Genomic DNA, 25901 nt, shown 5'->3' on the forward strand with positions numbered 1-25901 from the left:
CCCCTGACCGTTAGGTCCAGTTGTGACCGACTCTGGGGTTGCAGCGCTCATCTCGCTTTATTGGCCGAGGGAGCTGGCGTACAGCTTCCGGGTCACGTGGCCAGAATGACTACGCCGTTTCTGGCGAACCAGAGCAGCGCACTGAAACACCGTTTACCTTCCCGCTGGAGTGGTACCTATTTATCTACTTGCACTTCGTGCTTTCAAACTGCTAGGTTGGCAGGAGCAGGGACTGAACAACGGTAGCTTACCCCGTCGTGGGGATTCAAACCACCGACCTTCTGATCGGCAAGCCCTAGGCTCTGTGGTTTAGACCACAGCGCCACCCACGTCCCGTCAAAATATCACATATCCACTCCCAAATATCAAAAGTTGCAATCATGTATTATAGGATGCCATGCGCAGATACTGAATGTTCTGTGGTTCTATGGATACTGGGCAATCTGGTAAGATGCACATTTTCCAGGCCAATAGAAAGAAGGGCAGCCACACCCCACATACCCCAAAAAACCCAGCCAAGTGCAGGAAAGGGAAACAGATGGGGATGGCTGCCCCACACCCACCATAGTGAACTACAACCCGTATTTTTAGTCATTTCCCCATCCCCCTTATTTGGTGAGACTCTTGCTAGTTTAAAGACATACCTTAAATCAGAGCTTTCCAAACTTTTCATATTGGTAACACACTTTAGAAACATGCATCATTTCACAGTAATTCAGTTTTACTAGCAAGCCGGAGGTTAAACTAACCCCTTTCCAGCCCCGGGAGGAGCGCAGGGAGAATTTGTGAGACACACCTAGGACTCAGCTAAATAATAAAAATGTTATAAATGCGTTATAACATTGTGACACCAGGTGGCAGTGTAGATCTGAAATTTTAAATTGTGAGCTTTAAAAACGGTCCCCCCCCCCGAGTATTTTCAGAGCGTTTTTTTATAGCTGTGTAGATGCAGCCCTACACAGTGCAGCCGACACACTAGCGTGTTGTGACCCACAGTTTGGAAAGCTCTGCCTTAAATTGTTTGCGGGTCAAAGAGAGTGTGGGAAGGGGTACATACCTTCAAGATGAAACCCAGCTCATGTCTTCAAGTTTCAAGGCTCCTCCAGACTGTCAGTATTTTGCAAGAGCGATTCAAGGACGCTTGTTGAGAAATGTGGGTTTGAGCAATTAATGCGTATTCAAGCACTCTGCCACTCTAACACAGGTAACTTCAATCTTTTCAGACCCAGGACCTACTTTTAACTGAAAATGCATTTGGGGACCAATTTCTTAATCTTTTACTATATATTTTCAGGGTGGTAGTGCTCCTGTTGCGACCCGGCTGTGGGCCACCCCCAGTGAGTCCGTACCCCCAGTTGAAGGCCAGGCCTCTAGCGCAATAAATTCAATTTTTAAAAGGAAGTGGACTTTTTGCAGCTGGAAAAGTGATGATAAAACACACTGAGAAGAGTAGAATGAACAATTGGAACAGGAAGATGAATAAAAAGGTAAAGGTAAAGGTACCCCTGCCCGAACGGGCCAGTCTTGCCAGACTCTAGGGTTGTGCGCCCATCTCACTTAAGAGGCCGGGGGCCAGCGCTGTCCGGAGACACTTCCGGGTCACGTGGCCAGCTTGACAAAGCTGCATCTGGCGAGCCAGCGCAGCACACGGAAACGCCGTTTACCTTCCCGCCAGTAAGCGGTCCCTATTTATCTACTTGCACCCGGGGGTGCTTTCAAACTGCTAGGTTGGCAGGCGCTGGGACCGAGCAACGGGAGCGCACCCCACCGCGGGGATTCGAACCGCCGACCTTTCAATCGGCAAGCCCTAGGTGCTGAGGCTTTTACCCACAGTGCCACCCTAAACACCCCATAATTAAATCTGGACGAGTGCTCAATCAAGACTGAATATACTCCAACCTCCACTAAAACTTTGCACCGGCAAATCTGGACAAATGCACAATAAACAAGTCTAGAGAAGTCCTCAAACATATCCAGGTAAAATTTATTTGGGGGGAGGAGGGGCAGGAGGTACACAAAATAAACTAAAGGAAGTCATCATAAAAAAAACATTCTTTGTTTAACCCTACAAGTTATCCCCATTTCCAGTAAGCAAGGAGGGAGCTGATATCTCCTCTAGCTTTACTCTGTACACACATTCGTCCAAGTCACCGATAACATTCTCAAATGTCTAGTAAAGCTTGTTTCTTGCCGAAAAGACTGGGTGGGGTGGGGTGTCCACCCTCCAATCTATTAACCTCCAAGTCCTTCACCCAGTGCCTCCACAATGAGATTTACGTGAGGCAGAGGTAGAACTCGCTAAAGAAACTTCTAAAATCCTAATTCCACTGGGGGAGAGGAACCTCTAGCAAAATAATAATGATGATGAAAAAGAGACATACCCTTTGTCCTTGTTAGGCAGTTCCTAAATTGAGAGGCTACCTGGGGGCACTCACCTGTGCACCTGCTGGTGACAGTGACAGCTGGCGCCCCAAAGGTCAGGTGACCCCGTTTTCTTTTTGAAGCTGCCAACACATCAGCCCTTGCATGGGGTGAGCAAAAGAGGGCATTGCAGGCGATCACAGGAGGCTATTCCAGCTGCAAACACACATGTGGAGATGCTTCTTTTGAGAACGGAAGCAATCTCCACATCCATGTATGGATTTCCAACGAGCCCTGGGTCCAAAAATGGACAGGGGCTGCTGCACACCTGGCACGCCAGGATGCCAGAGACACAGGATGCGCATAGTACAGCGTGCAAGAAAACGCACAGGGCTCCGTGGCACGTGGGAAGCAAAATGCAAATATGCGACCAAACATTCAATGCGCTGAGCATGGGGAAGCGATTGCTCTTATCTAAAAGACAGTGTTCAAGCCGACTTGCAAATACGTTTACCGATAAATATGCACAGGCGTGGTGAGGATGTTACCTGGGAGGAGAGAAGCTTAACACAGAAAAACAAAAGCGCCTCAAAGAGAACCAGTGGAAAAGAATGGATCAGGTTGAGGAACAACCCAGACATTTAAAACTCTGAACAATTCAAGTTCTCGTTCGCTTCACATAATTGTCTGAGGGGGAGAGCCTGTAACAGAGGGAGAAGCTTCACAGCTTAACGCGACAGGCGAATGCCGCCGCACTAAATGTTTCTGTCAACAATAGCTGCTTTTAGAATATACCGTATTTTTCGCTCTATAACACGCACATAATTTTTAGAGGAGGAAAATCCGTAGTCATGCCACCCGTAGGCATTCCCTCCATAACACGCACAGACATTTCCCCTTACTTTTTAGGAGGAAAAAAGTGAGTGTTATGGTGCAAAAAATTCGGTAATTTAAGTTTCTTTTTTAACCGCAAAGGCTTCCCATTAGCAAGTGAGGTCCCTCCGGGCCTGAGCCTCAATACTGGCAGGGTTTCAAACTTTGAGTGAACAAACCAACAAAAGCACCCAAGAAGTAGCTGCTTCTTTAACAGGGGATTAGGCCCATCAAACCAAGTTAGTAGACCTGGTTCTGGCTGCCCCCTTGAAGGCCGGGCCTAGTCCTTGTGGGGAGAGCCTGCCCCGCTCCCATTGGGAGATATGGGGAGTAAGGCCACATCCGCACCACACCTTTCAAGCAGTATCATACCACTTTGAAGAGTCATGGCTGCCCTACCCCTCAGCCAGAATCCTGGGAACTGTAGTTTAAGGGCGCAGAGAGTGGCAAGGAGGTCCCTATTCCCCTCAGAGAACTAGGATTCCCAAAATGGCTTAACAAAATCCATCCCTTCTTCCCAGGGAACTCTGGGAATTGCAGGGGACTGGGGGCATAGCTGTCAACTTTTCCCTTTTCTTGTGAGGAATCCTATTCGGAATAAGGGAATTTCCCTTAAAAAATGGGAAACGTTGACAGCTATGACTGGGGGGGGGGGGGGATCCCTAACAACTCCCAGCACCATAACAAACCACAGTTCCCAAGTTTCCTTGAGGGAAGCCATGGCTGTCAAAGTGGCGCAAGTTTGTTCTAGAGGCATGGTGTGGATGTAAACTGCTACTCTAACACTGGATTGGGCCTCCACAGCCTCGCTTTTGCCCAAGATCAGTCTTCTGAGCACATTCATGCTGCAAACTGTTAGGAAAGGTTCTGAGAAATGTAGTTTTGGGGGGGATGTTCTGTATTAAAGTCTGACTAGCCCAGGGAGGGCTAATATTGCAGCTTTCCAGATGTTCAGTCCCAGCCAGGGCTGTAGTCTGGCAACATCTGGTGGTCCTGCAAGTTCCCCGCTTCTGTGCTAGCCCCTTCCTGCTGCCATCTTTGCTTGTTAAAACAAGCTGCATAACCATTTCTTTTTAAAAACCATTTTTTAAATGGCAGTAAATGTGCGTTTTCCCACATCCCAAGCTTATCACACATCTCTGGCTGCTCCCCTGAGGAGGGCCTGGCTCTTCAAAACTTTATGGTGTCCAGTTACCCTGCAAGGCAAACTCGTCCCGGCAAGCGTTTGGGTAAACCATGGTTTGGCGCTGCATGAATGAAACCCCAGGCTTGTATATCCCCTCTTTCCCTCATGGGCTAAGATTTTCTTCCTGCTTCCTTAAAAAATATATTAAAAAATGCAGGGGAGCTGCAGCAAAACGTCAGGTGCTTGAAATAATATTTATTCCAGGCCTGACAATGTTTCAGAACAAAACCTTCCCTTTTAGGCAAGGGAATATACAAATACAGCAAACAAGATGCATAGGAAACGAGACAGCGAAGTACAATGCATTTCCAAAGTCTGGGGGCTAATAAATAGGAAACAAAATCATCCAGCTGTTTTGCAAAAAATGTTTTTACAAAGAAAAAGAAAGAACTTTGTATAAAATAGTTTTCCAAGCAGCTTTGTTTTGTGGGTGGTTTGTCCCCCGCCCCCCCTTTTGTCATGAGTTTGCCTGAAAACCAGAACAGGAAGCAAGTTGGATTGCGGTTTCAAATTTCTGATGTGCAATCCATTTGCCACTTTAAGAGGAAGCACGGGACGCAACTGGAGTGCATTGAGAGGAGGCAGGCGGACAAGGCTCTTTCACACAGTGGCAAACCATGGTTTGTTGTTACGTGTGAGCCAAGCCTATGTGCCACTTGTTTACTGAGGAGAAAGGCAGGGCCAGCGCCGGCAGGGCAGAAAGCAGCAATACGAGGGGGCAGAGTCGGGCAGGTCCCAGGACTCTGGCAGGGATAACCCCCGAAGCATGCCTTGAACCCTTCTTTTTAAAAGCAGCTGGCTCCAGGAGCTTCCAGTTTTATTTCCCACAATGCCCCAGAGAGATGCTATGTCAGAGGCACTGTGGGAAATGTTAATGGTGGCTTGCTGTGGCCTTGCCCCGATTTGGAGCACTGCTGTGGCTGCAGCCCACCACGAGAAGCCATCCAGCTAGAACGGGGGTCTCATCGTCAAACCTGGAACTGGTCCGACAAAAATCTCACTCTTTATCTTGCTGCAAGAGAGGTTATCCACCGCCATGGGTGTAAGCCTCAAACTGAGAGCTTGAACTGGCGTGTGGAATGCCACTCCGCACTCCGTGAGGCTCAGTTCCAAACAAAGAATCACACACAGGTATTGAAAGTCACCTCGTGGCAACTCCCCTGTGTTAAATCTCTGGGATGTGACCATTTGGCCTTCCTTCCTCTTTGCTGTTTGGGCGTTTCAACGTGGCAACCGGGGCTACAAGACGAACGGAGGCCTCTCAACCCAGAATTTGCGCTTTGTGTGAATCGCACGGCGTCTCGTCAGACATGCAGCTGGCACCACAACACACAGGCCCATCTCAAGTAGAATGGTGGCAGGCCTCACCTCACCCAAGCTCAGTTTGTTACCTCAGCAGCCAGACAAAAAAATAAAATAAAATAAAAGGGGATTTCCCCATTCCAGGGAATTCATTCATCTGCTTGGCATAGCCAAAACCAGTTATTTTTGTATTACAAAAATCAACCCCTCGCTTCCATGAGAAGGGAATCTTCTGTTGCTCGGCACCATATAGAGAAAACTCAACTGAAAACCGTGGTTCTCCGTGGTTTAGTGGAGAAGACATCCCCTTTCCCAGCCGGGGACATCGGCTGTCACTCCTGCTTCTCCTCCTGTTTCTTCTGCTTCCGGTCCAGCAGAGGCCCCAGATTGTTCCACACTTCCGTGTACATCAAAGTCCCCACGAAGACAAAGAGGGTCCCGATCCAGTGCCAGGCAGTGAAGGGGTTCCTGAAGTACAGGATGGAGAAGATGAGGCTGATGAACTTCCTCAGGGTCAACACCAGTGTGACCGTCAGGGAGGTGCACTCTGTGGTCAGGATGAAGACGCCGCGTATGCAAACATATCTGAGGGAGGAGTTAAGATGGAGAGAACGCAAGAGAAGAAAGGAAGGGATACAAGCTTTGAAGCCAGCGAGCAAATAAGAGGGATGCATAGGCACAGCCACCTATTTAAATAAAAGGGGGAAATAGATATATTTTGGTGAGGATGTGGCCTTTGGTGAAGGGATTCTTCTTTGGACTGGAAACGAGAGTTTGTTGGCTGCACGAAAGGGCACAGACACGTCCCCCCCTATAGACATGGACAGTTCTTTGGTAATAACGGTTATCTTGAATGCTCCCAAAGTTGTCAGAATTGCAAAGACAACATACAGTCATTCCTCGGGTTAAAGTTGCTTCAGGTTGAGCGTTTTTGGGTTGGTACCTTGTTTTGAGTCCAGGATCCGTTCCAGAACCCCAGACGCTCAACGAAAGGGATGCTCAACAAAGTGCTGCTCTGCGCACGTGCGCGGAGCGGTTTGTGTTTCTCCGTATGTGTGAAGCGCGATTTAGTGCTTCTGCGCATGTGCAAGCGGCAAACCTGGAAGTAAAGGGTTTGCTGCCGACATTCGCCAAATGGATGGTCGCCACGGCGGAGGTATTAGTGTACATGGTCTGTAAAAAGGTAAAAAAGTAAAGGACCCCTGGACAGTTAAGTCCAGTCAAAGGTGACTGCGGGGTTGCGGCGCTCATCTCGCTTCAGGCCAAGGGAGGAGGGCTTTTTCCACAGACAGCTTTCTGGGTCATGTGGCCAGCATGACTAAACCGCTTCTGGCGCAATGGAACACCTTGACAGAAGTCAGAGCGCACGGAAACGCTGTTTACCTTCCTGCTGCAGCAGTACCTATTTATCTACTTGCACTGGCATGCTTTCGAACTGCTAGATTGGGACAGAGCAACGGGAGCTCACCCCTTGGCGGGGATTCGAACTGCCGACCTTCTGATCGGCAAGCCCAAGAGGCTTAGTGGTTTAGACCACTGCGCCACCCTGATAAGCAGAGGAGAGATGGAGGAGGTCTGCAAATCTATCTGCAGCCCCACTGACCTTGAGGCCTGCACTGTTAAATTGGAAGCATTAATTTGCATTGCTGCGATTTTGCATGACCTTACAACAGAACTGTGAAGTTCCTTATTAGTCTCGTTTATTTGATATTGCTGTATTTGTATATTGCTTTCCTCCGTTTATTTTTTTACTGCTTTGCTCCCCACTCTGGGATTGAAAACATTCAAGGAAGGGGCGAGCTATAATTTACTGCAAACAAACAAACTTTAGTTTTCTAGATGAGACGCAACATTCAGACAACCCACGCACCAGCCTCAGAGAAGGTAAAGCCCATCACCCGCTGAACCTGTTCCAAGAAGGATACTGAGTTATGATGTTCATGATGAGGTAGAACCACATTATGGGCAACGTGACCCCAATAACTGGGACTTGGAACGGTTCTGCAAAGTAAGGAAGAAAAAGAATGGTGAGGGGTCTGTAGCCGGCTTTGGAGGGACAAGCTCACCAGACTGCCTATCTCCCTCCAGGTCTTGCTCTTAGGTGCACTGAAATGTACCATTCTAAAACAAGGTTTCCACTGGATCTGACCAAGAACGCATCTCATCAACCATCCCAGCAGTGGGTGCCCCCAAGGATTCATCTTGTCCAAAGATGGAGAGCCTGTAACCCTCCAGATGGTGTAGGACCACAACTCCCATCAGCCCCAGCCAGCATGGCCGATGGTCAGGGATGATGGGACTTGTAGTCCAGTATTGCCTGGAGGGCCACAGGTTCCCCATCCATCATCTAGTTTATGATTCCTCAGCAAGTGTTTCCTAGAAGCCAGAAAACAGATCAAGAAGGATACTGTTCTACTCAGCTGCCCATCTCAGCTTTAGAAAGAACCGGTCTTGTGAATTCATAGAGACCCTCCGGTCGTTTCTCTGCAGGCTTCGGTTTCACCAAAGGTCTGACTCAGCAGAAGGCAACTCTGTGACTGAGACACACACACACACAAATGCACAGCTGCATGGATCTCCTGCCATTTCTAGGAAAATCTATAGTAGTGGAAGCTATTAAGTCGGGCGATGCTTGCTCACCTCCCACAACGACAATTGTCAGCGTGGTTGAACAACCACTCTCTCTTCATAAGGAATTCTGGGGATTTTAACTCTGGGAGGGGACTAGGGGGGAGGTCTCCTAAAAACTATTATATATATATATATATATATATATATATATATATATATATATATAATAGTTGATTTTATATATATCTGTGCGGCTGCAATGACACAGACGCCGTTAGGGCAATTGAATGCGCATGCGTACTCCATCTGTTTCCCTCCTTCCCACCCAGGTTCACACATTCCTCCATTACAGGGGAATGGTAGTTGGGTGGGGAAGAACAGGGGCCTCCTTACAGCTCCCAGAACCCTGAACAAAGTACAATGGTACCTCGGGTTACAGATGCTTCAGGTTACAGACTCTGCTAACCCAGCAATAGTACCTCGGGCTAAGAACTTTGCTTCAGGATGAGAACAGAAATCACGCGGCAGCAGCAGGAGGCCCCATTAGCTAAAGTGGTACCTCAGGTTAAGAACAGTTTCAGGTTAAGAGCAGACCTCCAGAACGAATTAAGTTCTTAACCCAAGGTACCACTGTACAGCTCCCAGAATTCTTTGGAGAAGCCATGACAAAGTGGTACGAAAGCTGCTTTGAATGCATGGTGGCAAATGTGGCCTAAGGCAACACGTCCTCCTCTCCGCGTAAGGCACACACTGCGAGAACGTCATCTCCGGTAACCGGAGAGCTTACGGAGCGAGGTAGGGATGGGCAACTGCTGCTAGGCTATCCATGGCAGCCAGCCACAATAGCTGCACTCCATATTGGAGGCAGTATGCCTCTGAATATAAATTTCTGGGCGTTATAGGTTGGCAATTCTGCTGTTGCGCTCAGGTTCTGCTTGCGGGTTTCCCATAATGGGAAGGATTATGTAAGAGCAGGATTCTGGACTAGACGGGACACTGGCCTCACCCAGCAGAGCTGAATTTGTTTCCTGGACGATAGCAGGAAGCTGTCCAGAAGCAAAATTGAGAAATGCGCCCAGCTTACCAGATTGGCTGAAGAGAAGGGCGTGTCTGTAGATGTCAGGAGCCAGAAGCAGGAAACCTGGGATGGGGAGGGCGTGCTGTGAGGAGAAAAGAAAACCTTGAGAGAGATGCCCCAGAGGAAACAGGGACAAGACTTGTGCACTAACAGAATAACCACTCAGATCCAGCGCCGAGGGCCTTCTGGCAGTTCCCTCCTTGCGAGAAGTGAGGTTACAGGGAACCAGGCAGAGGGCCTTCTCGGTAGTGGCCCCCACCCTGTGGAATGCCCTCCCTTCAGATGTGAAGGAAATAAGCAGCTATCTTATCTTTAAAAGAAATCTGAAGGCAGCCCTCTTTAGGGAAGTTTTTAATATTTAATGCTGTATTGTTTTTAACACTCGACTGGAAGCCGCCCAGAGTGGCTGGGGAAACTCAGCCAGATGGGCAGGGTATAAATAATAAATTATTATTATTATTATAACCAGCATTTCCGTTTCCTTCCTGCCTTTCCTCTAAGGAGCCCAAGTTTTAGTGCACAGGGTTCTCTCTCTCCCCATTTTAGCCTCACAACAACCCTATGAGGTAGGCTAAGCTAAGAGACAGGGACTGGTCACCCGGTGAGCCTTATGACTGAGTGGGAGTTTGAACCTGGTTCTTTGGGCTACAAGTTCAACACTCTAACTCCTACACCACACTGGCTGCCAAGCACTGAATCTTAAATTTCCTTGTATTTCACTCTGCAAACTGTCCTGAGACCTTACGATGAAGGGTGGCATATAAATTTAATAAATAATCATAATAACAAACGATCGGCCAACCTTTCTAAGAGCTGTGGAGGAACGGAAGAGAATGTAAACGGGGAATCGTGTGGGTGACTTGTTCTTAAGAATGGCTTTTAAGACACACCAGAGGCAGCTTAGCTCTTGAACTGAATTGAAATTGAAATACTTTAATGTCACTTGTGCAACTTGTATACAGTGAGATTACACAAGCACCCCCCACTCAGCTCTCTTAGTCTTAATTCCCCTCATTTACTGACACACACACACACCAAACCCGAAAGTCAGTTGCCCTGTTGTTATCTTTTCATTCAGCAGCCTAACAGCCCACGGATAGAAGCTGTTCTTTACCCTGTTGGCGCGACTAATCATGCTTCTATATCTTCTGCCCGAGGGCAGGAGATCAAGAAAGTGCTGGACAGGGTGTGAATCATCCCTGATAATTTTCCTCACTCTCCTGAGGCAACGTTCTTTTGCTATTTCATCCAGCGGATTCACGGGACAGCCCATAATATATTGTGCTATATTCACCACCCTCAGCAGGCACTTCCTATCAGTTGATGTCAAACCAGCGTACCACACCGTGATGCAGTAGGAAAGGACTTTCTATTGTGGACCGGTAGAAGGAGAGCATCAAATGTTGATTGACATCGTTCTTCCGCAATACTCTGAGGAGATGGAGTCTCTGTTGGGCTTTCTTAACCACATGGGTTGTATTTAATTTCTTGGCGCAGAGGTGTGCTGCACCCCAAACCACAAGTCTTGGTTTGGGTGCAATGCCAAGCCAAAATGTGGCCTAGCTCAAAGCAGCACAGGAGCAGGGGGACTGGAGGAACCACAGCCTTCTCACTGGGAGCCTGCATGTTTCTGCCAAGCCACGGTTTAGCTAAGCATCGCATCTGAACTGGTCCTGTGCTAGAAGGCAGAAGCTTCACGGACGACTGCAGGAAGCTGCTTTGCAACGGGCAGGGCATCCCATCGCCACAAAGCAACGTTTAGACATGAAACACACCCTGTTGCCCCTCCAGTAGCCTGAGGTTGTGCATTCCTGTTTCATTCTGCTGAATGCACAAAGTGGGTCTACACAGGCTGTTGCAGCACACACGCCAGGCTTCCTCAATCTCGGCCCTCCAGATGTTTTGGGACTACAACTCCCATGATCCCTAGCTAGCAGGACCAGTGGTCAGGGATGATGGGAATTGTAGTCCCAAAACAACTGGAGGGCCGAGGTTGAGGAAGCCTGACACACACAAATCAGTGGTACCCAAAGGGGGTGGTACCATCTTCTGGGGGTGGGAAATACCGGAGGGGGGGGTCCCCTAAGAGGAAAGGGGGGTCAGGGGGGCAGCAGAGTTGTAAATGACTATCATACTTTGAAAACCTGGTATCATTTGGTCATGAATACGCAAAACAGTTTTCCTTGGATTTTGAACAAACGTGCAAATAATTTCGAATTTTATTGTGTTGTTATCTTTCGGAGTGGATTGTGTAAAAGCACTATTCTGAATACCACTTTTTTATAGGGGAGGGGGCACTGGGAATGAGCTTATGGTGGCCAGAGAAAGTTTGGGTACCAACTGCTCCAAACTGCACTGGTTTAAACCGAACGTCTAACTTTCCCTGAACTTTATTGTCCCACGTGCAACGCCTGGGTGGATTTGTCCGGTTTACCTTCTATCAAGAAAGGAATGAAGTCGATCTGGACCACAGAGACTTACGTTGTAGAAGAGGGCTTCCTTGGAGTGCTTGCCAAATCTCTTATAGAGGGTCTCTTGGAATATCCCCATCCGGGCCGACATGAGAAGAGCAAAGGTCAGCGCGAGGATACCTGCAAACACAACAGTGGGGTGAACAGGATGGGCTTAACTGCTTACGGTGCTTTTCTCTTAATACTAATTTATTAGAATAATAATAATGTATCATCTATACTCTATCCATCTGGCTGGGTTTCCCCAGCCACTCTGGGCGGCTCCCAACAGAATATTAAAAACGCGACAAAACATAAAACATTTAAAACTTCCCTAAGCAGGGCTGCCTTCAGATGTCTTCTAAAAGTCAGATACAGTGGTACCTCAGGTTACATACGCTTCAGGTTACATAAGCTTCAGGTTACAGACTCCGCTAACCCAGAAATAGTGCTTCAGGTTAAGAACTTTGCTTCAGGATAAGAACAGAAACCGCGCGGCAGCGGAGGCCCCATTAGCTAAAGTGGTGCTTCAGGTTAAGAACGGATCTCCAGAACGAATCACCGTATTTTTTTGCTCTGTAAGACATACTTTCCCCTTCCTAAAAGTAAGGGGAAATGTGTGTGCGTCTTATGGAGTGAATGCAGGCTGCACAGCTTTCACTGAAGCCTGGAGAGCGAGAGGGGTCGGTGCACACGCAGTGCCCCTTCAGCGAAGCAGGAGGAGAAACAGAGCCCATTCCGTTTCTGCTCCCGCTTTCCTGGAGAGGCGCTGAGCAGAGAGGGAGAGAACACTTTTTTTCTTGTTCTCCTCCTCTAAACCTAGGTGCGTCTTATAGCGCAAAAAATACAGTAAGTTCTTAACCCGAGGTACCACTGTAGTTGTTTATTTCCTTGACATCTGGTAGGAGGGCGTTCCACAGGGCGGGCGCCACTACCGAGAAGGCCCTCTGCCTGGTTCCCTGTAACCTCACTTCTCACGATGAGGGAACTGCCAGAAGGCCCTCGGAGCTGGATCTCAGTGTCCGGGCAGAACGATGGGGATGGAGACACTCCTTCAGGTATACTGAAGGTATACTTAAAGTGTAAATGCAGCATCTCTGCCAATAAGTGTTGCAACTTGTAGTTAATTAAAGGCAAGACAGTCGAAAGGAGAAGCCTGCCAAAAGGAACGAGACAGGCGACAGCGAGCAAATCAGTGCGGCTGTCGAATCCATGATGAAGGTGAAAAGGGAAATGTGGGCTTGATCCATGGAAGGGGAAAAAAGCTTCTGGCAACTTCATTTATGGGAATGTCTGAACACTCCTTACAGGTAAAGGTGAAGGGACCCCTGACCATTAGGTCCAGTCGCAGACGACTCTGGGGTTGCGGCGCTCATCTCGCTTTATTGGCCAAGGGAGCCGGTGCACAGCTTCCGGATCATGTGGCCAGCATGACTAAGCTGCTTCTGGCGAAACAGAGCAGCGCACGGAAACGCCGTTTACCTTCCCGCCGGAGCGGTACCTATTTATCTACTTGCACTTTGACGTGCTTTTGAACTGCTAGGTTGGCAGGAGCAGGGACCGAGCAACGGGAGCTCACCCTGTGGCAGGTATTCGAACCGCCGACCTTCTGATCGGCAAGTACTAGGCTCTGAGGTTTAACCCACAGCGCCACCTGCGTCCTGAACACTCCTTAACATTATGCAATATTTGCAAACGGTGTGTACAGCTGAGACAGGCTACGGAGTCTGGATTCCACTCCGGTGCAGAGCACATCACACCTTGTTCCGAGCCAAGCAGCCTCCGAATTGGAACAACTTTGCCAATACAGTAACAATCCAGCTCCTGTATCCAGGTGCCGTCTAGATGGGGCTGATGTTGAGTTATGGCTCAAAACGTCTGGAGGACTCTAGAAGCAGAAGGCTGAGCTAGCCCAGGAAAAGGTTTTCTAGCCTCCTGTCTGTACATGTTAGTCGTTTGTGCCATAAGAGAGATAAAAAACTATACCCATTTATCTTTCCATCTTAGTAACATAGAGGCGATTTTTACTCATCCCACATTAAATGGCAAACAGCTTGGACCATTTGCTTTTCATGTTATTTAAAGACAATGTGGAAAAGCCATTTAAAAAGAAGGGAGAGGTGTAGGGTTGCCACATCCCAAGTGCTGGTCAATCAGTGCTATGCACACTGGGCTTTTTCTGTTGAATGGCAAGCCAGTACTAACACAACCATAAAAGTATTAGCAGTTACAGACCTAGCAGCCACCAGATGAAAGCAGAGACGTTCTCTTCATCTTCACTTGGGCTTGACATAGAACTCTAAAGACGCAGATGTGGGAAAGAGAGAGAGAAATTCAACCTGCGCACTTAAATAAGAGAACATTCCTGCCAAATCCTGCTTGGCTTGCAGCCAGCCTTCCTCTGAAATGGGAGACAACCTGCAACTCAGGGACAGACAACTTGAGGAAGGGAAATGTATTTTGCCGCAGAGCCAAAGGACCTTAGCAACAGGCTCTAAAACACAGCCAACGCTACCTTAGGTGTGGGGGATTCATAGCTATGAAACACACGTGTTTGAGCACCAAGGGACATGATGCGCAAAACCTAAAGATAACCAAGGACTCTATTCCTTTATATATAATCTCTATCCCGCTTTTCCTTACAAGTGGGAAAACGTTTTTCCGTACATAATCCATGTTTTAAAAGGTGATAGCGGTGGGGAAACACTCCAAAGGAGCGGGGCGAGTTAGTGACGGCTCAGATGCTGGCCAATCAGTCCTGCGTGTAGCAAACTGGTAAGACAACCAGATAAGGCCACAGGGGCCAGATAAAACTGCTTTAAGGCCCGCAGGCCGCCAGCTGCCCATCCCTGGTGCCACAAGGAATCCGGTGGAGGCCGGATATGACCCATCCTTTGGTCATTCCTGCTTTAGAGAGGGGATACCCTGCTTTTAAGCCAAGAAACTGAACTGCGCTCTTTCCGATGGCGATTTGCGTACAAGAGGAAGGGGAAGTGGTGGTGGACACACAGCTATGTCAAAGAAGGAGGAAATGCAGCGGTCCTTACCACTTGCTTAGCTGACATGAAGGTGCAGGTGAAGATTCCCAGAGACACCAGAGCTATGGAGGTGTATTTGGAGATGGTGTACCTGTAGAGGTGGAGGACAGGGAGGGTTTCTTTTTTTAAAAAAATAATTTTTATTCAGTTTCCAATATACATTCCATCCAAATTTAACATCTACTTCTAACATATACATCTTTTAGACTTCCCTCAGCCTATCTGACAATTTCCATATAATCACAATTACTCACATTTCTTAAATTTGTATTGCGCTTTAACAATCTTAATCTTATCATATCTTTTAAGCAACATTTCTATCCTTCATTCTCACAGAGCTTCTTGAAAGCCAACAAGCGTTATTTGCTTCTCACATACATTTTTGATATACTCTGTAAATTTATTCCAGTCCTCGGTGAATCTCTGATCACGTTGGTTCCGAATTTCCCCCGTTAATTTGTCCATTTCTGCATATTCCATCAATTTCATTCTCCATTCTTCTCTCGTCGGCATTTCTTCCTGTTTCCATAGGGAGGGTTTCAGGAGAACCAGGGCCGTGCAGGAAGCCCACCTTACAGGGAACGCTGCCCTTTGTTGCTGTGCCAATGTAAGACCCCATGTTGCAACAATCATTGCATGGACTGGCTTCCGCGGCAGAACTCGACAGCTCTGGCAAAGCTTTGAGGATCTCGGCTTCCAGATGTAGTTAGCCAGAAGAGGAAGGATAAAGCGCATTCTCCTAGTCCTCATGGTTCGGAGATATCACATAACCAAAGCAATGACAAGGTCCCCTGGCCAGAACCCTTCTGACATGATTTTATATCTCCTCGCAGACACAGATAAGTATGTGACCTGGCGTGTAGCACTCTTTGCAACTGCCGCTAGGAAAACTAGAGCAAATTATATAGCCAAGGTAGCCACCAACTGTAAAGGAGATGAATTTATTTGACCCTATCTACATCGAGCTATATTCTGTCTTTATCGCCAAACTCCGAATATAATTGCACATTGTATTAATTAACATTATTTTTTAATATATCAGTGGCCATGTGATAATTTTAGCTTATAAATTTTATTGTTTAATGTATATTAAGGTACTTTTATAGCTCTGTTTAGAGTTAAGTAATGTCTTGATAATATAAATGTTTTACGTTTTTTGTATTAATCCAGTATATTTTCTTTTAATCGTTGAATGATTCTGTGTACATAGTGGCAGCCTTTGCATATGTGCAATAAAACTGACTGACTGGCATGCACACACACTCATCTCACAGAAACACAAGAGCTGGAAGGGACCCCAACGGTCATCTAGTCCAACCCTTCTGGGCTGCCTTCCCCAACCCGGTGCCCTCATGATGTTGTTGAGACTACAAATCCCATCATCCCAAACTACTGGCTGTGCTGAATAAGACAGATGGTGCCTTAAGAGTTGCAGCCTTGCAAGATCTGGAAAGCCACCGATTAGCCACCTGTCTTTTGAAAGGCCCCCTCTTCCAGAAGAAACACTCCCCCCCCCCCCGTTTGTGGGTCAGCCGCTAATGGGTAAAAGACAACACACCAGCTTCCCTTGCCATCCCGTCCGCTACCTCAACTCTGGACTATTCTCAGCCCCAGCAAAATCAAGAAGACGTACCTTTTCTTCAGAATGATGATGCCCAGAGCCATGTTTGCTATCAGAGATCCCTGAAGAGGCCAGGCAGCCGGAGGGGGTCATGGAAGGAAGGAAAAAGCCAAGCGGGTTAACAGTGAAGAAGAGCTAAAATGATGCCAGTGATTATAGACAGGTGAGGAGGTTTCAGGTGAAGGGTTTGTATATGGCAAGGCCCTGGGGTATTGGAGGTACAAGCAAAAGGACTCACCGATCTAAATATCATATGCAGAGGCATCGCGATGTTCAAGTTGAGGGCGTAGTTGTTCACCACGCTGACCGTGAAGAACATGGCCACCATGATCAGGTAGTACCTGGGAGGAGAACCGCAAAGGGATTTGCCCCGTAAGCCCAGCATGGAGTAATAATAATAATAATAATAATAATTTATTATTTATACCCTGCCCATCTGGCTGGGTTTCCCCAGCCACTCTTGGCGGCTTCCAACAAAACACTAAAATACAATAACCTATTAAACATTAAAAGCTTCCCTAAACAGGGCTGCCTTCAGATGTCTTCTGAATGTCAGGTAGTTGTTCTTCTCTTTGACATCTGGTGTTCCACAGGGCATTCCACAGGGCGGGTGCCACTACCGAGAAGGCCCTCTGCCTGGTTCCCTGTAGCTTTGCTTCTCGCAATGAGGGAACCGCCAGAAGGCCCTCAACTCTGGACCTCAGTGTCCGGGTAGAACGATGGGGGTGGAGACGCTCCTTCAGGTATACTGGACCGAGGCCGTTTAGGGCTTTCAAGGTCAGCACCAACACTTTGAATTGTGCTCGGAAACGTACTGGGAGCCAGTGTAGGTCTTTCAAGACCGGTGTTATATGGTCTCGGCGGCCCCTCCCAGTCACCAGTCTAGCTGCCGCGTTCTGGATTAGTTGTAGTTTCCGGGTCACCTTCAAAGGCAGCCCCACGTTGAGCACATTGCAGTAGTCCAAGCGGGAGATAACAGAGCATGTTGGGAGTTATGATGGGAGAGGGGAGGTGTGGCTATCACCTGTCCCTCCAAGCTTAAGGGTATTCCGTTAAAGGAATCCGGGGGTGTGGATCTTGTCCGAAGCCCAGGGCGGGGCTAGGGCCATGACACGACCCCGTCAGGAACACCTGGGGGAGCTCAAGTTGGTCTGCATCGACGGGGCTCCCCCTTCTGGTGGCTTACCCTTACCAGGCTCCCTGCGCAACGGGCAGGAGTCAGATATTGTCTGGTTCATTCAATGCCTAAGCCAATACCGCTCACATTCTGTAATCAATAAAGATGTGGCCAAAATTTGCCCAATAACATTAACCTAATATTTGTGTCCTGTGTGTTTATTCTTCAATGAGGGGGTGGTTGCGGGGTCTTGACACGCAATCTCTGCAACCAGTTTTGGTAGTAGGCCCCATGAAGACACCCCCCCCCCCCATAAGCCAGGGATGGGGAACATTCTGTGCTCCCCCCACCAGGTGTCACCGGACCCACATAACCTTGGCTCCCACCTTGAGGACAGTGGCCGTACCTGATTGGGATGGTGGGCCGCTTCCGTCCAAAATTGGCTTCGAAGATGAAACCCTCGATGGCTATGAAGAAGAATTGGGCAAAGGTAATCAGGTTTCCACATCCTGGAAATTCCCTGTGTTTGAAGTGGAGAAGGGAGGAAGAGAGAGAGAGAGAGAGAGAAAGGAAGGAAGGAAGGAAGGAAGGAAGGAAGGAAGGAAGGAAGGAAGAAGTTATATTTGAAAACTCCGTCCCTAACCACACATAAAACAAAGAGAAAGATTGCACTCTTCTAATTACTGTATTTTTCACTCTATAGGACGCACTTCTTCCCCTCCAAAAATTAAGGGGAAATGTGTGTGCGTACTATGGAGCGAAGGCAGGCTCCTTGGCTTCAGCGATAGCAACGCAAAGCCTCCGAAGCGCAGAGGGAGCGCTCCCTCCACGCTCCGGAGGCTACGTGTTGCTTTCGCTGAAGCCTGGAGAGCGAGAAGAGGAGACTCTCCTGGCTTCAGCAGAGAGGGAAAGCTGCGCAGCGCCCCTTCAGCGAAGCGAGAGGAGAAATGGAAGGAGTTCTGTTTCTCCTGCCACTTTGCTGAAGGGGCGCTGAGCAGAGAGGGGGAGATTTATTTTTTTCTTGTTCTCCCCCTCTAAAACAAGGTGCGTCCTATGGTCTGGTGCGTCCTACAGAGTGAAAAATACAGTGCTTTTTCAAGGACTTTGATGTGCTCAGATTTCAGATCCTGCCTTGCCAAGATGGATGGGGTCTTTATAAGGCTCCAAAACTCAAATGTGTACTTACTTGTTTGTGAGACGGCAGTGAAAGGCAATCGAGACAGACAAAAAGAAGTGATTGAATCCTGGGTTTTGTGCCATGTTAAATGTTTTACATTTCCTTTAAATATATATATATATATCTCACACCCTTTTCTAATTACGGCAACAACCACGAGTTAAAACAATAAAACGATTGCATTTCCAAGGAGGGGAAAAACCGAGGACCTGGAAGGAATGAACGTCACTTTATATGCAATGCAACGTGGCTAAGAACCGACCTATGTAAGGAGAAGCAGAAAGAGCAGACCAGTCTTATGTGAACCCCAGAAACTTCTCCCTCCCAGGGGTCCTTCTTAGACGGTCCAATCTCAAGCTGCAAAGGTTTACAAGCTCCTAAACATATTTTGAAAGAGCCATCTTCCGCTCTTGTGTCAACACGCAACACAAACAATCCAGGCAGTCAGTCACATTCATGCAAACATAAAAGCCGCTTTGTCTACCCAGCTACACCAAGAGTTATTCTAAATGAGGACTTTTACTGCTGGTCACACCTCCGCCCTATGGCAAGAGAGTTTATAGCATGACCTGCCACGACAGAAACCGGGGCCGTCCTGGCTGCAAGCACTTTTAAAGGGTCGGTTCAAAATGACTTCTTAAATCTGAGAGCTGCATCTCACAGAGTGGAAAGGGGACTGAATGTTTAAAGCTCGTGGCGCAAGAATAAAACTGCTAGCATGCCTGCAAAGCTAAGCAGGGTCCGGTCCGGTTTCAGACTAGATGGGGGACCGTGTGTTGAGGTTCCTGCAAGGCAGCAGGTTGGGCTAGATGACCCTTGTCTCTATGTACTGGCTCACTAGGAAATCTTCAGAAGTTCATATAGACATGTGAGCTCAGCCACTCAGCAGCCCCTCTGCCTGAGTGATAATCCCTGGCATCCTGATACCTGAGTGCCAGACAGGTAGCCATTCCAGAAATAACAAACCCAGATGAAGACAAAAGGGTGTGATTAACTTGGCTGGGAAACAGGGAAATGTAAATATCTCTTTTGTTCCACTTGATGGGTGTTTGGTGGAGGGCAAGGGGAACCATGGGGCAGGGTCCAGGATGCTCAGATTACTGCCACCAGACCTCCCCTTTCACGATGTAACCGTGATGTATTAGTGATGTAGTTTGGGGGGGTGTAAGATGGGGATTAGGGACGCAGGTGGCGCTGTGGGTTAAAGCCTCAGCGCCTAGGACTTGCCGATCGAAAGGTCGGCGGTTCGAATCCCTGCGGCGGGGTGCGCTCCCGTTGTTTGGTCCCAGCGCCTGCCAACCTAGCAGTTCGAAAGCACCCCCGGGTGCAAGTAGATAAATAGGGACCGCTTACCAGCGGGAAGGTAAACGGCGTTCCGTGTGCTGCGCTGGCTAGCCAGATGCAGCTTGTCACGCTGGCCACGTGACCCGGAAGTGTCTGCGGACAGCGCTGGCTCCCGGCCTATAGAGTGAGATGGGCGCACAACCCTAGAGTCTGTCAAGACTGGCCCGTACGGGCAGGGGTACCTTTACCTTTTTAAGATGGGGATTAGCAGCTAATAAAAGTTTGGGTTCTCTTTTGTTTGGGGCTTCCATCTTGTTCCACTTGGTGGCAGGTGGGAGTCCTGTCGCGACAGTCTTCAGTAAAGACCAAGCCTACTGGCTGCTGTTTTGCTCTGGTATTCCTGGCTGGTGTCCTTGTTTTTTGTCCAAGGGAGCCCTCAGATTTCTCCGTTAACATAGATTTCTGAGGGAAAGAGGGATCTCCTAATAACTCTTGGCACCCTTAACAAACTGCTGTTCCAACTTCCTGGGGGTCTTTTGGGAAGGCCGTGAATGCGAAAAGTGGCACGATACTGCTTTAAATGTAAGATGCAGACAGAGACTTTGCAAGCTGCTAAAATAATCTGCATGCTGGCAACTTTGGTGAGCTTATTTACAACGCCGGGCTAAAGAGCAACGTACCTGCGCAGAAGTGATCCCAAGGGGATCCTCGTATCTTGGGAGCCCCACACGGCGTCTTAACCAAGTCCACCTGCTCCTGCATTCTGGGCAAGAGCTGAAGGGAAGGGCTGCAGTTTTGAACGCAGGAAGTCCCAAGCTCACCTTCCCAGTTAGTTGATCTCTAAGGTGCTACTGGAAGGAATTTTTTTATTTTGTATGGGCTTTGAAGACGCTCAAACTCAGGACGTAAGGGAGAAAAGGAGGAAGGCATGCTTGGCAAATCCACACTGTGATCAACTCCCGCCCGGAAACCTATGTCTCCACTGTAGAAGGACGTGTAGGTCCAGAATTGGCCTCCACAGTCACTTACGGACACACTGTCAATACGGTGTTTATGGAAGACAATCTTACACGGCTATGAGTGATCGCCAAAAAAGGGAGGAAAGAAGGCCCTCTCTAGCCAAATGAGTCCCTAAGGAATCACGATGGCAGCATTCACAGCAGCTGAGAATCCAGGTTTCTCACGCTCTCTCCTTTCCAGAACATGTGAACCCACAGATAGATAGATAATTTATTATGGTCAAAGACCAGCTTGCATAACATAACACAATAAAAACAGTGTTTATAAAGATAAAATATACAATCGGAGCAGATTGCAGCAATAGCTCATGAGTTAAAATACAACTGAGATTTGGGCTACCATAAAAAATTGAAAGGTGACTTCAGCATTTCCCTAGGAAGCTATTTTATTCTAGAGGATGATCTGTGCCTACAAATCTGGGCGCAGAATCTGGCTACCAGACAGGTCGTCTTGTGATCTTTGCCAAAGAGGAGAGGATTCAGTTTAGACTTGTCTGAAAGATCGGCAAGCCTCTTCGGCAAAGGATCAATGGTGTCTCTACGAATCTCAACATAAAAAGGACATCTAAAAAATATATGTTTGGGGCTTCCTATTTCCCCTAATGGGCAGGCGCAAAGTCTCTGTGCATACGGGACTCTTCTATAGGAGCCTTCCAGAACTGGTGAGGGCAAGGCCAAGCTTCTGGCAAGAGTAAAAAGCCCTTCTTGCGTTTCTGGATGTGAGGAAAAAGAGATATATTGCTGGAGCGGCTATGTATCTCCCATTTTCTTTGATTTTATAATCAGGGACCCTCGTACAGTCCTGTTGTCTCTCTATGTCCATGATTCTTTGCTTAATCTAGCTTGGCCCAGGCCAATAATTATGAGGGTTTGCGGAGTAAGGCCAAGTTTCTGAAGAGTGTTTAAGAGTGCCATCCAGACTGAAACTGGTCACTCAGAATCAATGGGGCTATTCCTTGGGGAAGCAGCTTCAGAGTTAGCTACTTACCATATTTTTCGCTCCATAAGACACACTTTTTTCCTCCTAAAAAGTAAGGGGAAATGTCTGTGTGTTTTATGGAGCGAATGTGTGGTCCCTGGAGCCGAACTGCCCAGAGGCGAAAAGCAGATCATGCTTTTTTTTTTTTAGAAAGAGGGAAGGGGGTGTTGAAACAAAGCCGCTGATCAGCAAGCGATCAGGAGAGGAGATAAGGGACTCTAGCGATAAAGGAGGCTGCCTGGGAGGGGGGAGGTAAAAGCACATGGATCCTCAGGATTTTTGCATTGGGTCACCCCAAATTCTCCATCAGATCACATAGCATGTCCATGGCTACAGCCTGCACCAAAAAAACCACGCACCCACTGTTTTGTGGGGCCGCAATGGTGCAAAAACAGTGGTTACAAAGCACAGATCCACATGGATCCTTAGGATTTTTGCATTGGGCTACCCCAAATTCACCGTCAAATCACATGTCTGTGGCCACAACATGAACCACAAAAATCACACATCCACTGTTTCGTTCAGAATATTTTCTCTCTCGTTTTGCTCCTCTAAAAATAGGTGCGTCTTATGGTCAGGTGCATCATGTGAAGCGAAAACTATGGGTATATACAGATGTTAGACTAATATGAGCTTAGACTTGCATCATGCTTGTTTCTACTCTGACTCAAGTATTTGAAACGCATCTTGGAACTTGTAGAAGGGCTCTGAGGAGTTTGGATTGCACTCTTTCAAGGGGAATAAACGAGGAGGCAGGCAGGCCCAGAAAGGATCCGTAAAGGAGCTGTGCCAACATTTAATAATAATAATAATAATAATAATAATAATAATAATTTTTATTTATATCCCGCCCTCCCCAGCCGAAGCCGGGCTCAGGGCGGCTAACAGCAATCAAATGATCCAACATTCTAAAAACATTTCATTATAAAAATTAATTAAAATAAAATTGATGGCAACCGTTAAGCAAAATTCTGTGCAGATTGCCAGAGGAGGGAGTCAGGCTGCGCCCTGACCAAAGGCCTGGTGGAACAGCTCTGTCTTGCAGGCCCTGTGGAAAGATGTCAAGTCCCGCAGGGCCCTAGTCTCTTGTGACAGAGCGTTCCACCAGATCGGAGCCACAGCCGAAAAAGCCCTGGCTCTAGTTGAGGCCAGCCTAACCTCTCTGTGGCCTGGGACCTTCAGGATGTTTTTATTTGAAGACCGTAGGTTCCTCTGTGGGACATACCAGGAGAGGTGGTCCCGTAGGTACGAGGGTCCTAGGCCGTATAGGGCTTTAAAGGTTAAAACCAGCACCTTAAACCAGATCCTGTACTCCACCGGGCCCCAGTGCAGCTGGTATAGCACTGGGTGAATGTGATCCCACAGCGAGGACCCCGTAAGGAGTCTTGCCGCGGCATTCTGCACCCGCTGGAGTTTCTGGGTCAGTCTCAAGGGCAGCCCCACGTAGAGCGAGTTACAATAATCAAGACTGGAGGTGACCGTCGCGTGGATCACAGTGGCTAGGTCAGGGCGAGAAGGTAAGGAGCCAACTGCTTAGTTTGGCGGAGATGAAAAAATGCCGCCTTTGTTATAGCTGCAATCTGCGCCTCCATGGAAAGGGAGGTGTCGAAGATTACACCCAAACTCTTAACGGATGGTGCTGGCACTATTTGCGCCCCCGCAAGAGATGGGAGTTGCCCCCTCAATCCCATATCGTCCTGTCCCAGCCACAGGACCTCTGTCTTCGAAGGATTTAGCTTCAACCGGCTCCCACGTAACCATTTTGGCTTTATATGTGAACCCACGGGGCAACCATACAGATGAGGGTGGTGGCAATTTATTATTCATATGCCGCCCATCTGACCGAGTTGCCCCAGCCATTCTGGGCGGCTTCCAACAAATTAAAGCACAGCAAGACATCAAACATTAAAAAAACCAAGCCGGTTTTGCTGCCACGCTGCAATCTGAAGATGGATGACTCACCTCTACCCAGCCAGACCTGCACCTCAGCTTCCCTAGGGAATTCAGAGAGTATTTGCAGGGTATCCCTGCTCTTTCCCCCCTCATGCAACAAGGAAAGGGAGTCTGAGATGCTGTACACAGACATTTAATATCCTGAAAACCATTTTGAGGACAACAGGCCTGGCTTGCTGCTTTCCTCACAGCTGAAATGCCAAAGTCTGCCTTCCACCCTTAGATACATTTAAAAAATAAAAATAAATCTCAGATTCACCTGTTCCATGGAAACAGAGGCCTTACACCATTTTGTTGTTGTTTAGTCATTTAGTCGTGTCCGACTCTTCGTGACCCCATGGACCAGAACACGCCCGGCACCTCTGTCTTCCACTGCCTCCCACCTCTTACCTCTTACACCATTAGTCCATTTAATTTAGTACTATCCACACACTGGATTTTCCCCAAGAAGCACCGAAGGATTTGGCAAAGCCAGCACATTCATTCATTCATTCAATCCATTTATACGCTGCTTAGTTTATAAAAGGGTGGCGCTGAGGGTTAAACCACTGAGCCTAGGACTTGCCAATCAGGTCGGCGGTTCGAATACCTGCGACGGGGTGAGCTCCCATTGCTCGGTCCCAGCTCCTGCCAACCTAACAGTTCGAAAGCACGTCAAAGTGCAAGTAGATAAATAGGTACCACTCCGGCGGGAAGGTAAATGGCGTTTCCGTGCACTGCTCTGGTTCGCCAGAAGCAGCTTAGTCATGCTGGCCACATGACCCGGAAGCTGTACGCCGGCTCCCTCGGCCAGTAAAACGAGATGAGCGCTGCAACCCCAGAGTCGTCCGCGACTGGACCTAATGGCCAGGGGTCCCTTTACCTTTCCGTAGTTTATAAAAAGCCTCAAAGCGGTTTACAAAATGGAAAGAGGAGTGGGGAATCACAAACCTACTTCTAAGCATGCCAAAGTTAACACACTAAAACGGATTAAAATCACCTCGGCTTTCTAAGCATCTGCTTAGGCTTCTCTAAACAAGAACGCTTTCAGCAGGTGTTGGGAAAGAAGGCGCCTGCTTGATTTCAACAGGCAGGGAGTTCCGCAGGGTAGCAGTGAGTCATGCCACACGAAACGACCCAGTTCTTACAAATGCGGAACGGGGATGACATGTAACGGTGCAAATTCCGCTGAGAAATGCACTCTCGCAGGTAAACTGGTCCCGAGTTGTTAAGGGCTTTATATACTAATAGCCTAATGATACAGAATATATAGTTTATATGCCCCCACCTGTCACCACCTCCTGTCTAGCAGATTCGGAACGAGACGTCTCCGCAAACAATTGTTTTAAATTACCTTCTTTTGAGCTCAGTGAGCGTTCCAGTTCCAATCACTCTGATTATTTATACCTTTAGTTTAGTTTTTTTTTTTTATCTTGCTTGATTAGGGAGGGGGGGCAGATGTGGACAGCTGCCTCCCTGCCCTCCCCGGCTACGCAGCTGCAAATAGTCAACCGCTGCTTTTGCTTCTATGAGGCTCTAAACAAGAGGTTGGGTGGCCAGTTGCCAGGGACTGTGGGGCTGCGATTCCTGCATGCCGGCGGGTTGGGATGGATGACCTTTGGGGGACCCCTTCCCAATGCACAACCCCACGGTTCTGCGCCTCTCGGGATGCCCACCCCGATCTTGGAAGGTGGATTCCCCATCCTTCCTCCCCCCCCCCCCAGCATCTCACCTGATCAGCAGCTCCAGGAAAACCACGTTGCTGCAGCAGCCGCCGAAGACCAGCCCCACGGCCAGCCCGGGATGCATCCTGCGCAGAGACCCCCCTCGGGCGTCCAGCAACCCAGCCCCGTGCACAGCCGGCGCAGGGAGCCGCTCCTCCGCCCGCGCTTCCTCCTGCCCCAAATCCCCGC

At 48.3% G+C, this 25901-nt stretch overlaps 1 protein-coding gene across 1 annotated transcript; it reads right to left on the reverse strand.

Moving 5' to 3' along the window:
* Positions 1-1963: 1963 nt before the first annotated feature.
* SLC35B4 (solute carrier family 35 member B4) lies at positions 1964-25889 on the reverse strand. Its single transcript, XM_028745527.2, has 10 exons — positions 25721-25889; positions 18004-18117; positions 16719-16821; positions 16493-16542; positions 14869-14950; positions 14057-14120; positions 11853-11962; positions 9378-9453; positions 7648-7723; positions 1964-6307 (listed from the first exon to the last, which is right to left on the reverse strand). The coding sequence occupies exons 1-10, from the start codon at positions 25795-25797 to the stop codon at positions 6055-6057; spliced, it is 1005 nt and encodes a 334-aa protein (XP_028601360.1). The 5' UTR covers positions 25798-25889; the 3' UTR covers positions 1964-6054.
* Positions 25890-25901: the final 12 nt, after the last annotated feature.

The sequence above is a fragment of the Podarcis muralis genome, chromosome 10, assembly GCF_964188315.1.
Source record: "Podarcis muralis chromosome 10, rPodMur119.hap1.1, whole genome shotgun sequence".
NCBI classification, from domain to species: Eukaryota; Metazoa; Chordata; class Lepidosauria; order Squamata; family Lacertidae; genus Podarcis; species Podarcis muralis.

Coding starts and splice junctions, on each gene's coding strand:
- SLC35B4 (XM_028745527.2), bottom strand. CDS start 25,797: ATGCATCCCGGGCTGGCCGTGGGGCTGGTCTTCGGCGGCTGCTGCAGC. Junction 14,121..14,868: donor TCATGTCAGCTAAGCAAGTG/GTAAGGACCGCT, acceptor CTGCGTCTTTAG/AGTTCTATGTCAAGCCCAAG. Junction 6,308..7,647: donor ATCATGAACATCATAACTCA/GTATCCTTCTTG, acceptor CTCCTCCCTCAG/ATATGTTTGCATACGCGGCG.